Raw genomic sequence first — 12334 nt, 5'->3', positions numbered from 1 at the left:
TTTAAATCTAACCTTGGTGTCAGTAGATGCCAGATAATGGGATCTCACATGTTTAATGTTAAATTCTGCTCTGCTAGTCAGTTCACAGTGGTCTGAATCCAGGGCTGCTGCTGCACTGTGAACACCATTACATCTCTGATCATGAGTGTCCTAGATTAGGCATCATGTATTTTCTGTGTGAACATCCAGCTTCTTACTAGTCCTCTGTCTCCTTTCACCTGAACTCAAATCTCTGCACTTTGGTGTCAAAATACTAAAATAACAAATTTGATTTTAATACCAATTTCAATGGAACAGAATGTAAATTATAACACAAAATAATAATGCAAAATTTCTTGAATACCATGATTAACGATTTTTCAATATTTCTGATATAGATCAAGACCACTCTAACTAACTATCGGGGAAAGGTTAAAGTTTGTCTCTTTTTGTGATTTATTTTTCAGTATCAATGTTTTAAATGAGCCTCTAGTTTTAAGTTTAGTTTCCCCAGTTTAGTATGGACTAGTATCTGGGTTTTGATTTATTTATTTTTTGTGACAACCTTAGTGTGGCTCCTTCCCTTTCAGGTCTGTACACAGGTTAGACTAGGCCCATGATGCGAGCCACCCACCAGCTGCAGGGCATGATAATTCTGCACACTGGTCTGCAGCCTCTGTAATGGTAGGGCCATGGTTCGTAGCCTCCCAATGGCTCGCACACCCTCATACAGTGAGTGTAGCTGCGTCGGCATTCGTGACAGCAGATGCCGTTGTGGTCCAGCCTGGGGTCAATGTTCATATCACCAGTCTCGCCCTCAAGACCTTGCTGTAAGAACAATACACAGATCAGTTAGCAAGAATTAATGCAATATAACTGGTTAAAGTTACACAGTGTAACTTCTCTAGTGGACCATCAGCCATCTGCTTGTCTCCATGAAGATGTTATTACTTTGCCTGAAATGTTCCACACTATAGCTTGAAATATGTGATAGGCTGAAGATGCATTGGTTAACTTTTCTAGTGGATCTGCCACCTGCTTGGCTCCACTGAGATGTTATTGCTTTGTCTGGAATGTTCCACAATATGATGTGAAACTTATCGATTTAGCATTTGTTTACAGGTGCTTTAATTGCTCAAACTGCCTTGAAGATAGATACATTTAATGACTTCTTGTGGAACATTCCAGGCAAAGCAAGAATACCTCTGTGGAGACAAGTAGTTTAGTGGAGCCTCTACCAAACAGGTTACATAATACACACATGCATGCAGTATATAAGAATTTCATATAAATAAAGGTTAAAAGTCAATAACTAAATTGCCCATTAATTGGTTGCTTGTGGCTTGTTTTGTTGTTTGTTTGTTTGTTTTTTTGTCTTATCTTTCATTGATACAGAATTATTCCCTCTGATTTTTTACTGTTCTTTTGTCACATTGTTTGTCACAGACTTAAATAAATCCATTCTAGCCAATAAATCACAAAGGTGCATCCACAGCTAAACCATAACTTTGCATATAAATGACATTCCATGGATAAAATGCATATATAAAAAGCATATACTGTATAAGTACAATTGCAAAAGAGCATACTGAATCCTTGGTGACACGGGCAGATTATGTGGTGTAGAGTCAGCAATAAATGACTAGCTTAATACCATGTTGAAATTTAGCATCTAAAGCACTTAGGTGCACTATGTAATCTTTCTGGTGGAGGTTCTGCTCCCTACTTGTCTCCATGGAGATGTTTTTTCTTTGTCTGGCATGTATGGCATTAAACTTAATTATCTCCTTAGAGACAAGAAAGTGACAGGCAGGACAAGTCACAGTCAGATAGTACGAATGCATATGTTCAAGGTATTTTTAAGCTATGAAAAACCTGCAAGATATATATGTTTAATGGTATACTGTGGAACATTCCAGACAAAGCATAACATTACCATGGTGACAAGTACGGTCTAAAAATGACATATTGTGTTTTTGACATTAATAACAATTTAAGTATTTCAGTTTTGACATAAATCATTATTTCTCATTACTCATTTAAATCACTAAACAATAACGAGCATCTCCCAGCACCTCTGTTCCCTCTGTTTTCATGTCTGTTTTTCTTCTATGGACTTAAACCAATCACAGCACACAAAGAAGTCTAAATGAGTCTAAATGACACGTGGATGAAGTTGTCAAGTAAATTGAGGTGTGACTTTTTTCCTATTATTCATTGGTAAAACATCCTGAGCAGCTCAATTAACTGGAAAATCATTTTTGAGAAGGCAACAGTTTAGCGTAGGTTAATCTTTTCGTAAAATTGTTTTGTATAATTTGCATATATTTTGAAATAGGGCTCTGCTAATACGTGTACATATATGACACATGTAAATCCATGCGTGCAGCTATATGTGTGGCATCACTTCTACTTGTGATACTGTGCATCTGAAGTGGCAGAGAAAGCATGTTCCAAACCAATTAAAAATGGATTTCCGACAGGCAGTATGGGGAGGAGGGGATGTTGTCAGCTGTGGGTTTTTGTTGTCAAATATTTTCCTTTTCAACAGCTCGTACTGATGCTGTTTACCCCCTTTCTGTGGTTGTCAGGCGAGTGTTGGCGCTCAGTTTGGGGGTTGCTTTGCTGTGAGGGGAGTGGAGACGAGAGGATTAAGGGGAAGAGAGGGCCCCTATGTGAGTCTGCTGGGACATGTGTGTGCTCAGGGGGGCAAAGGCCTGCTGCCGAGGTGGGGTCAGCTGTAGAATTATTCATACAGCTCCGGTGGTGAAAGAAAAGCTTTGGACATGCTGCTAAAGGGCTTGAGAAAACCTCGCGGAGATGTGTGCTCGGAAAACACACCCACGCATTTGCTCAGATTCACTGTGACAATCCGGGCCCCGCAAAATGACCCCGGCATCTGCTGCAGCTAGCACATCTGTGAGAAACTCTCATCCAACCAAACACACTCAGGTAGTCCTCACATCTAAGTGGACAGTTGTGAAGAGAAAGAGAGTTAGTGTAGTGTGACTCACCTTACAGAGGTTTGCTGTGTGCCCTATGTTTTACTTTACTGTGCTGTGGTGAGGAACAATACAATATGTTATCATGACAGGTGCACCATGAAAATGTTTTTATTAACTTGAAATAAATAATGTTAAACAATTGAACAAAATATGTAGACATCAGCCTGATGTCAACCATCACCTTGGTTGAAATATGGATCTTTTGATGGCCAAGATGGAATAAAAGCTGTCTACTTCACTAAATAGACAAACCATCTCGATAAATGGTCACATTTTTATACAGCGCTTTTCCACCTTCTAGGCATTCAAAGCACTTTACATCAAGGAACCACTCACCCACCCTCTCACTGGAATCGCACCGCCAACCTGTGGATCAGTGGATCTGACTGCTCAACCTATGATGTTTTATGTTGAGAGCGGGATTCAAACCACCAACCTTCAGATCAGTGAACCAACACAACCAACTGAGCTACTGTCGCCCATCTTGTTGTTTGTTGTCTGTGGTGATATATTTGGCACTTGTTCTACTCCATAAAACCTAGAGGAAAGCCACACATAAAATAATGGCTTTTTAACATGAATCACAAAACATAATTTATAATACGTCTGTACTTCAACAGGCCACTTATAAATTACATGAAGTGTTTTTATTCACCATGAATTTATTCATTTATGACCCAGACATTTTTTATTCCATTATCAAGCAGTCCTAATTGTACTACATGTTACTTGTGGTCCGGCAATTTGACCCTTGTTGCCATGCTGTTCTCTGCCCACTCTCAGATATATGAGGAGTTAAAGTGTTTTTTGTTGGCGTGACTCACCTGGTAGGGGTTCTCAGGGTTGACCTTTGCCTCCACATCCTCTTCAGCATCGACCTGGCGCCTCTGCCGTGGGACTGTCCTCTTCTTCCTCTGTTCGCCTGCACACAGCACACACGCTCACAGAGTGACAGCACGCCATATTTAGCCACATGGCAATAATGTGCCTTTAGCTTCTCAGGTATCTGTGAGCGGCGTCTGAAGTCATCAAGGGAAGTACAATGAAAATGTTTGGGGAACTTATGACCTCCCAGCATGCTATAATTGAACACTGCTGAGCTCTAAAACTTCAAAAGAAACCTTGATTTTTTTAAGAGTCCTTTTTTAACAACTGAGATGCTAAATGGAAATATTTCAGACCGTTTGACCCATATCCTCTTTGCTTTGGGAAAACTACATCTTCAAAAATAAAACCGACTTCACAGAGACATATTTGTATGTTGCTTTTCTATATCAACAATCTGTACTTGGATTGTGTCTGTAATCACATTTTAATCGTGGTTACAGTTTTTACTCCAATCAGTGAACCATGTGAATCATATGGGTACTCTTTCCCCCTTCATACAAGGAGCAAAAGCACTCATCTAATCTAGTGTTGTTTATAAAAGATTAAATGTCAAACACTGCTAAAAATAGATGCATCTATTACACTGGTAACATTTTGAAACATAAATAATTGTTTCAAATAATGATCAGTCTGGGTGCTTACTGGTGGCATAGGTGGGGCGGAGCCAGAAGATTGGCAGGTCTCCACACAAGTCCTTGATCCTGGTGCTGAGGAAAGCCGAGTCTGTCAGTGGAGCGTCAGCTGCCACCCAGATCATATCGTCAAACTTGGCAGGCATCACTTCATCCTCCTACAAGAAAACAGGACCATAATGACATAACGCATTCACTACAGTCTACTTCAATACACATTAATAAACAAGAGATAAGGTGCATTTTTCTGTATGATCCAAGATCCAAGTAGATTTTCTGACTATTTTGTTTTGTTTTCATTTCTCATCTTCTACTAGTTGCTATAGAAAATTCATATACCTTTGTTATTATTATGGGCAGTGGTGGAAGAAGCACCGTATATTCAAGACTACCAGTATACGTCGCTCCAAATTATAAGTCACACCAGCCAAAAAATGCATAATAATGAAGAAAAGAAAATATATAAGTCGCACTGGACTATAAGTCGCATTTTTGGGGGAAATTTACTTTACTAAATCCGAGACCAAGAACAGACATTTTATCTTTAAACGCAAGTTATAATAATAACAATAAAATACAACAGGAACAACAGGCTGAATAGCAGTACAGCACGCTAACGTAACAAATTTATATTTATTCAGCCACATGAAGCACAGACAACGAACTGAACAAGTGTCTGGTATGTTAATGTAAGATATTAGCAGTTAATCAGATAACTAAAGCATAAAAAACAAGCTAGTTTACTCTTAATCTAGTTTACTCTCACCCCCACCCCTGGCCAAACTATGTAAAAAAAAGTGCGACTTATAGTCTGGAAAATATGGTACTTAGTTAAGCTACTTAAGTAAAAGTACAGATACTGAAGCAAAAAAAATACTCAAGTAAAAGTATCACATGAAAAAATCTACTTAAGTAAAAGTATTAAAGTTTCTCTTTAAAAGTAAAAGTATTTTGTGCAGACTTGGAGATGCACATCAAAATCTTGATAAAGATGTGTGCTGAATTTTGTTCAGCAGAAACAACTATATTGATTGTTTTTTTCAGTTTTTCTTTGTATATTTTTGTTTGCTCAAACTACAAATGTGTTAAAAAATAACCCCTCAACCTTTTCAGCAAGTCAGCCAATTACAAAAAAATACTTTTCAGTCCAGTTAAAAATGTAATGGAGCAGAAAGTAAAAAGTATTCAGTTTACTTAAGTAGAGTACTTTACTACTTTGACTTTGTTAAATAAGCACTGGTGATTGGATTTCATGATATAGAGATAGAGAGATATTTCCAGCTCCATACTCAGTTTCTTCAAGCGTTGATCGCAAAGTTAAAGAGGTGTTGAGAAGTAATTTTATTGCAGAAGTTCCATTTCAAATTAAACTCATATATTATTTACATTCAGTGCAGTTCTTTTAATAAGAATGTATTACCTTTTTGAACTGCTATAATAATTTCACCTTTTCCACAATAATGTAATTTATTAGCGTGTGCCAGTACGATACATTATATAGTATGTTCACTGCTGAGTTCATGGACTTTTTCTCTCTCTAAATCCCCAACCAGCCAAAACAATATTTGCATGTTCGTGTGCCGCCCCCTTGAAAAGCTCTGTAATTCTCTCTTCAGTCAGACTAATCTGCATGAACGAGGTGCTTTAAATGCTTCCCATAACAATATGAAATCAGGTAGTAAAAGTGAAGTCCTTGAGGCAACATTTAGCTAACGTTTAAATGGATACGCAACGTCAAGATTCATCAGCATCTGAATAAAATATGGGGCTTGGCCTGATTTCCCAGGTTAGAGCAAACAGCAGCATCTGGAAACATGAGGGTAGGTTAGCATAGCACAGCCGTAGGTACAAAGGCAGAGTCTGGGGGATGTTTCTGCCCACAGGCACTTGTTCCTGGGGGTTGCACTGCACTGGCTCAGCTCATGTTAAGGTAATGTTATCCCACAACCTTTCAGAAGTGCTCCTGCTCATATGATGTGCTGCAGGGACAAATAAAAGTGGGGGTTCTTCTCCACTGCCGCACTGATAAGAGTTTATCTGACCCACTCTCTGCCGATAGGAGTATGCGCATGTGTGTGTGTCTGCGTGTGTGTGCTGACAACATTTGCCATCACTCTAAATTATAGCAAATGACCAGCCTGCAGCAACCATTATGACAACAGCTCCAGTCTTCACCACCGAGGCACAAACAAAATATCATTTATGAGTAAAAGACAGACATCACATGAGAGGAGAAATAAATGATCCTTTATGAAGCAGGGAGAGGCAATAAAAGCAGCGCTGCGTGAAAATGAAGAGTGTACTTGCATTTGTGTGTTGACAGTAATTTTGGTAATTCTGGCTATGTGGATTTATATGGGGCTTACGCACAACTAAATGATTTTAATTATCAGATGGCCCCAACTAACAGACAGTGGTGTTCCTGAAGAGGCTATGGTGATAATAATTGCCACACAAACAGCAGTGCTCTCAGACTGCTCCAGGTTATGTTGTTTTTCTTTTAATGGGGTCCACTCAGCTTTTAGTGCACTGGGGCTGCAGCAACGCAAACACTTAAAAACACTGTCCCCTGCCTGTATGATTTACTTTAAACAACTGCTAATGCTTCGAAGGCCAAAAGGAGGTCACAACTGGTCCCCAATTAAGTTACATGTGTTCTATTATCACCTTTGCCAAGAAAGTTTGCCAGCATTGTTTTGTTTGTCATTAACAAAAGAGTGTTGGTTGCTTTGGATGAGAATGTGAATTGCAATTGGGTTTTAACATTTTTAATTAGGATTTGAAATTGAGAATTAGGGTCTGTTTTGTCTGTTTTTAACTTGGGGAGAAATATATAAAAGGCAAATTGTATGTTTTTGAGCGAGGATCCAAGGTGATAGCTTTTTGTCTCGCTGGAGGTCAAAATATAAGTTTATATTTCTCTATTACATGGGCATGTCTACATTTTGTCATCTTTCAAGGTGTGCACAGCCCAGTTTGTACAACTAGAGGTCATGTTTTGTGTCAAAAAACTGTACAGACCTTGTTGAATTGTTAAACCATAATGTGAACGCAAAAGGAAGAACACTGAACTCAACACAAGGTCTTATAAATATTATAAATGTTTAGCGCTACTGCTATAATTCATCAAATATCCAAGAATCAGTGTAACTTTCTTCATCTGCTGTTTAGACATTGATCAAAAAGCATATCATTGCACACTAAAGTTTTTCAGTGGTCCAATTAAAATTCCTCTCAACTTCCACAGTATTTATCTTTACAGACTTATCTCTTAACCACATAAACATTAAGCGACAAGTGCTGAAATTCCCAGCAAAACCTGATTGTTTGGACCGTGTGCAGAGTAAACCCACCAGGTCAAAGGTCAGGGTGTCTTTGTTGAGCGTGTCCACATCGGGCAGCCGAGCCTTCACCTGCGTCTTGATGTAGCATTTTTCTCCTCCTGCAAACCGGATCCCAGTGATGCCCTGTAGACAAATTCTTAAGTGCTTTGGACAATAGGTCAACATGAACCACTCCTGACAAATCCGTAGAAATATCTGTTTGCCTGCACCCCCATCACCTGTTCCACATCCCAGAACCATTCTAAAATTTTAATTAAATGTGAGTAATTTGCCCTAGATTCAAAAATGAACACTTGGCAGGATGTTATGATTAAAGGTCAACTCGCTGATTGGGCTGATTGGGAGACTTAAAGTAAAGGTCAAAAACCAGCAGTCCGAATTTAATGAAAATTTTAGGGGCAATATGACTAGACACTGATAGGCCTCTGGGGCAAATTTATTCATTTCAGTTTCTACCCCTCTCGTTAAACTTTGAGCAGCTCTGACGTGCTTCTCAGTGGCCACTAGCTAGTTTTTCCCCTTATGTTTGGACTATTTCAATCTCATATTAATCCTGATAGAGGACAAGGGACAAGTGCTTCATCTGACCAAACCTGTGAATGATGAATACTACACGGGTACAAGGTTAATTCTGAAAATATTGAAGTAACTTAACACTCCTTCACTGAAAATTTTGAAGGAGTGAATGATGGACAGTGTAAGTGAGAAGATGTTGGAAAGGGTAAATAGAAAGGGCAAAGTGCTGTTTTAACTGTGTTTATATGTGTGTGTATACTGTATGTTGTTCATGTTTTTTGTTCTGTTATGTTCTATTATTGTTTATTGAGAAATACTTATTTAAATTATATATATTTTAAAAACTTATATAAACCCAAGTCAGACTGGAAAACTCACAATCTCGAAGTCGTGGACCTCCATGGCCTCGTCTGTCCCACTGCCGGTGCTGAAACTCTCCCTGTTGTTCCCAGAGTCAATCTCCATTGAGCCTTCCTCGACTTTGCCATTGATGCTCATGCTGTAGTGAACATTGTAGACCTGCAAAGAGAGACAGGTCTGGCATGTCGTTATGAAACCAAGAGGCCAACCACCCATGCCCCCCACGCCCCTCCCTTTTCTCTATCCATCTTCTTCTACTTATCCAAGGCTGGGTCGCGGGGGCAGCAGTCTAAGCAGAGACTCCCAGACCTCCCCCACCCTGGACACTTCCGCCAGCTCCTCCGGGGGGGACTCCAAGGCGTTTGCAGGCCAGCCGAGAGACATGTTCCCTCCAGCGTGTCCTCCCTTTCCTTGTTCTCTGAAATCCTTCCTTCACTATTTCAACACAGTCTTGCTTTTCAAATCTTCCCCCATCACATATGACCTCTCTCCTCTGCATTTTGCTTTCACACTTTCATTCTTAGTTGGTATAAGAAAACCTTTTTCTTCTTTACAGCCCTTGGTGATGATGACCCCTAGGTAGAACATCATGTATTTGCGGCCTTAATAGCTTTTTCACATAATGGAGAAAAAAAAAATCTCTCAAAAGCACCTCATTTTGCTTCTCATCTCTTACACCTTCTGAACCTTTAGCATCAGCTGGACCAAAGAGCCTCTCCCTCACCAACCCCCACCTCTCCCTCACCCCCACCATCCCACCTCTCCAGAATCCTAGAGCTACCACACATACACACAACGCTTCTATTCACCAGGCGTCTTCTTTGCCTCGGTCTGAACGAACTGAGCTGCAGTGTTTCATTTGCATTTCAGTGTTTGCCTACGCTGCAGAAAAACTCTTGACTTTAAGGGACTGACTGACTGAGTTTCCATTTCAACTAATACTGAAAAGATGAAGCCTATTTAGCTTGCTGCAACATCACCAGCGATCTCTATTTATGTAACTTATTATGCAGCATGTATGCTGAATTGGTGTATGCATAGGCTTGATACTGAAGTCAAGTTATCTCAAAAGTGAAAGAACAGCACTTTTGTTAACCAAAGAAGCTTCTACTAAACACCTGTAATAGATTTTTTCCCCTTGTGCCAAAGGTATAGGAGAATCATTTGCACTGTCCTTTACAGAATCTGCAAAAATCAAATATTCAGTGTTGGCAAGAATTGCTAAAACAAGCAATAAGTACAAACAGTAAACCTCACTTTATCGACTCTAAATTATTTACATTAAGGTGACAATGCTCCCATGTCCAAACTGTGCACAGTGATGTGTGTGAGCTTCTTGGTCCCACATATGTAGGCATGTAGTTTCTTCCTCTAGCATTGCTTGACGAGTGAACTGGTGCTGCTACAGAGGATCCCTTTGTCACATAAATACTTATGTTTAGACCTTATTCCCAATCAAACATTAGTTGGTATATGAATGAAAAAATACATTAAAATAAAAATAGCCTCTCAAATAGACACCAGGCAATAAACACCACTCTTACGTGTTTCTCGTTGTTGTTCCAGAAGTAGAAGGCTCCAACGGCCCCCAGCAGCAACAGAAGAGCCCCAGCAATGAGCACCGCTATCCCGGCCTTAATGAGGCGCCCTGTGGCGCTGGGCTTCACGGCCACCGCAGAGTAGGCCTATAATATCAGACAAACATGCATTCGCCGTGGTTAGTTCTGGCATTATTGTCGTACCATTGCGCAGAGAGATGCAGCTCCAAAGCAGCTGGTTAGAATTCTCATTGTGCAAATTAGGAAATAGCCGCTAAAGTGCCTTTTAAGAAGACTAAATACACCAGTAAGTTAAGACTGTATTCAGGACCTTAAATTTTATTTAAAGTAACTATCAAAAGTTAATTGCGCTAAAATATAGACGATCTAAAACAATGAAATAAAATGTAATTTAAGCATAAAGCATAACATAACTCTTTGAATGAACATATTTATATTTATAAAACAAGGCTAATCAAACATAAACTACTGGTCAGAGTCTGACCATGTCAACAAATGTTTCAGGGGCCCCATGTAATCTCATCACCTTCACGCACAACTTGACGGACATCATTTTACAAAAAACTTCTCAAAAACAAAACTAAACTGGGTTCTACATTTCTTAAGCGACACACGTTGGTTTGAAAAGTTGTCCGGAGGCTGTGGAGACTCACCGGGGGCAAAAACTGTTGCAAATCCTCCGGTCCCGCTGAGGCGATCGGTATTTTCTCTGAGCTCCCGGCCATGACTGCAGCCAAATACCAAAACACCTGAGGAGAGGAGACACGGTTCATCCAGGCGCAGACCGCACACATCCCTGCCCCTGCGCCCAACCCCCTTTGCTGGGACGGAGAGTCGAATTAGGGACAAAAAAGGAAAACTTAATGTAACACATGTTACACTCCATTATAATCAACAGGGGGACGATAATAATAAATAATTGAATGGTTTTGACGATATTAAGAGCTCTTCTTTAAAGGAGAACTGTAATTGTTCAGGTAGAGGGTCCAGCATCTGCTCGTCTGGAGATGTTACTGCTATTCCTGGAATGATGCACATTAAGGCATTAATTATAACCTGCATACCAGGTATACAGGTACATGTAATAGAAAATATTTGGAAAAACATACTTGTGAGTAGTGAGCAGACTGCTGCAACCTGTTCTGTTGGCATCGCCCACTTTTCTCCGTGGAGATATGTTTAATGCCACTGTGAAACATTCTGGGCAAAGCAATAACACCTCAGTGGAGGCAAGCAGGTGGGAGACCTCCGCCAAAAACGTGTAGCCTACCTTTAAGACATCGCTCATTATTACGCAATTACACGAAAGACTAGTCTACGTAAGGAAACTGAAACAATCAGAGCCCTAGATTTCAACATTATTCTTTATAAAAGAACATTATAAAAGAATGCTTTCGCACTAGGCTACTTAGTGATCCCTTATGGCTGGATTGAAATTAATCATTTCTTTACCTCTTCACTTAGGCAACAATACTGTTTAGTATCCATATAATCTATATTTTTCTTTTGGGTAAATTAGAGAAGCACGTGTCACGGAAAATGACTGCGCCCTTATTCTCATTATGAGCTCCAGGAGTCGGTGTATTTCCCCGACCTTGGAGATTGGCAGTCACTTTCAGTCGGTCTTATAAAATGCAGCTGCAGTGGAGGTGGGTGCGTCTTCGTTGAAGTCTAATATAAGCAAAAACGCCTCCTTTCACAGGAGCATTCATCATACTTTCCCTTTGAAGATCGTATAGGCAGCTCGTGTAACTCCAATAACTCTGATTCCCGCTAAGATCCTCAAAGTTTCAAATCATTAGACCTCCTGAAAGTAACAAGCTCGACTCAGCAATTAAGGATGAAGGGGCGAGGTGAGGTGGTCCTATTTTCGTCCTTATAAGACCCTGGGCACTTGTTTCTTCCAACACCTCATACCGCCCCTGTTCTGTCCCAGGACAGTTTGAGCCTCAAGGGTCCCCAATGGAATTTCGCGTGTTTTCTCTAAACTGTATGTACACAGTGCCAGAGCTCTGAGACCCCTCACTCTTATCTGTATCTTAGACATTTAT

At 40.0% G+C, this 12334-nt stretch overlaps 1 protein-coding gene across 1 annotated transcript; it reads right to left on the bottom strand.

Annotated features, from left to right (window-relative positions):
* Positions 1–582: 582 nt before the first annotated feature.
* On the bottom strand, positions 583–11045 carry LOC117385706 (leukocyte cell-derived chemotaxin 1-like). The gene is made up of 7 exons (XM_033983019.2): positions 10937–11045; positions 10269–10409; positions 8743–8883; positions 7858–7971; positions 4515–4662; positions 3809–3906; positions 583–807 (listed from the first exon to the last, which is right to left on the bottom strand). The coding sequence occupies exons 1-7, from the start codon at positions 11006–11008 to the stop codon at positions 583–585; spliced, it is 939 nt and encodes a 312-aa protein (XP_033838910.1). The 5' UTR covers positions 11009–11045.
* Between the last annotated feature and the right edge of the window lie 1289 nt (positions 11046–12334).

Source organism: Periophthalmus magnuspinnatus, chromosome 17 (genome assembly GCF_009829125.3).
Source record: "Periophthalmus magnuspinnatus isolate fPerMag1 chromosome 17, fPerMag1.2.pri, whole genome shotgun sequence".
Classification (NCBI taxonomy): Eukaryota; Metazoa; Chordata; class Actinopteri; order Gobiiformes; family Gobiidae; genus Periophthalmus; species Periophthalmus magnuspinnatus.
Note: the sequence above shows the minus strand (reverse complement) of the source record. Positions and strands in the feature narration are given on the sequence as shown.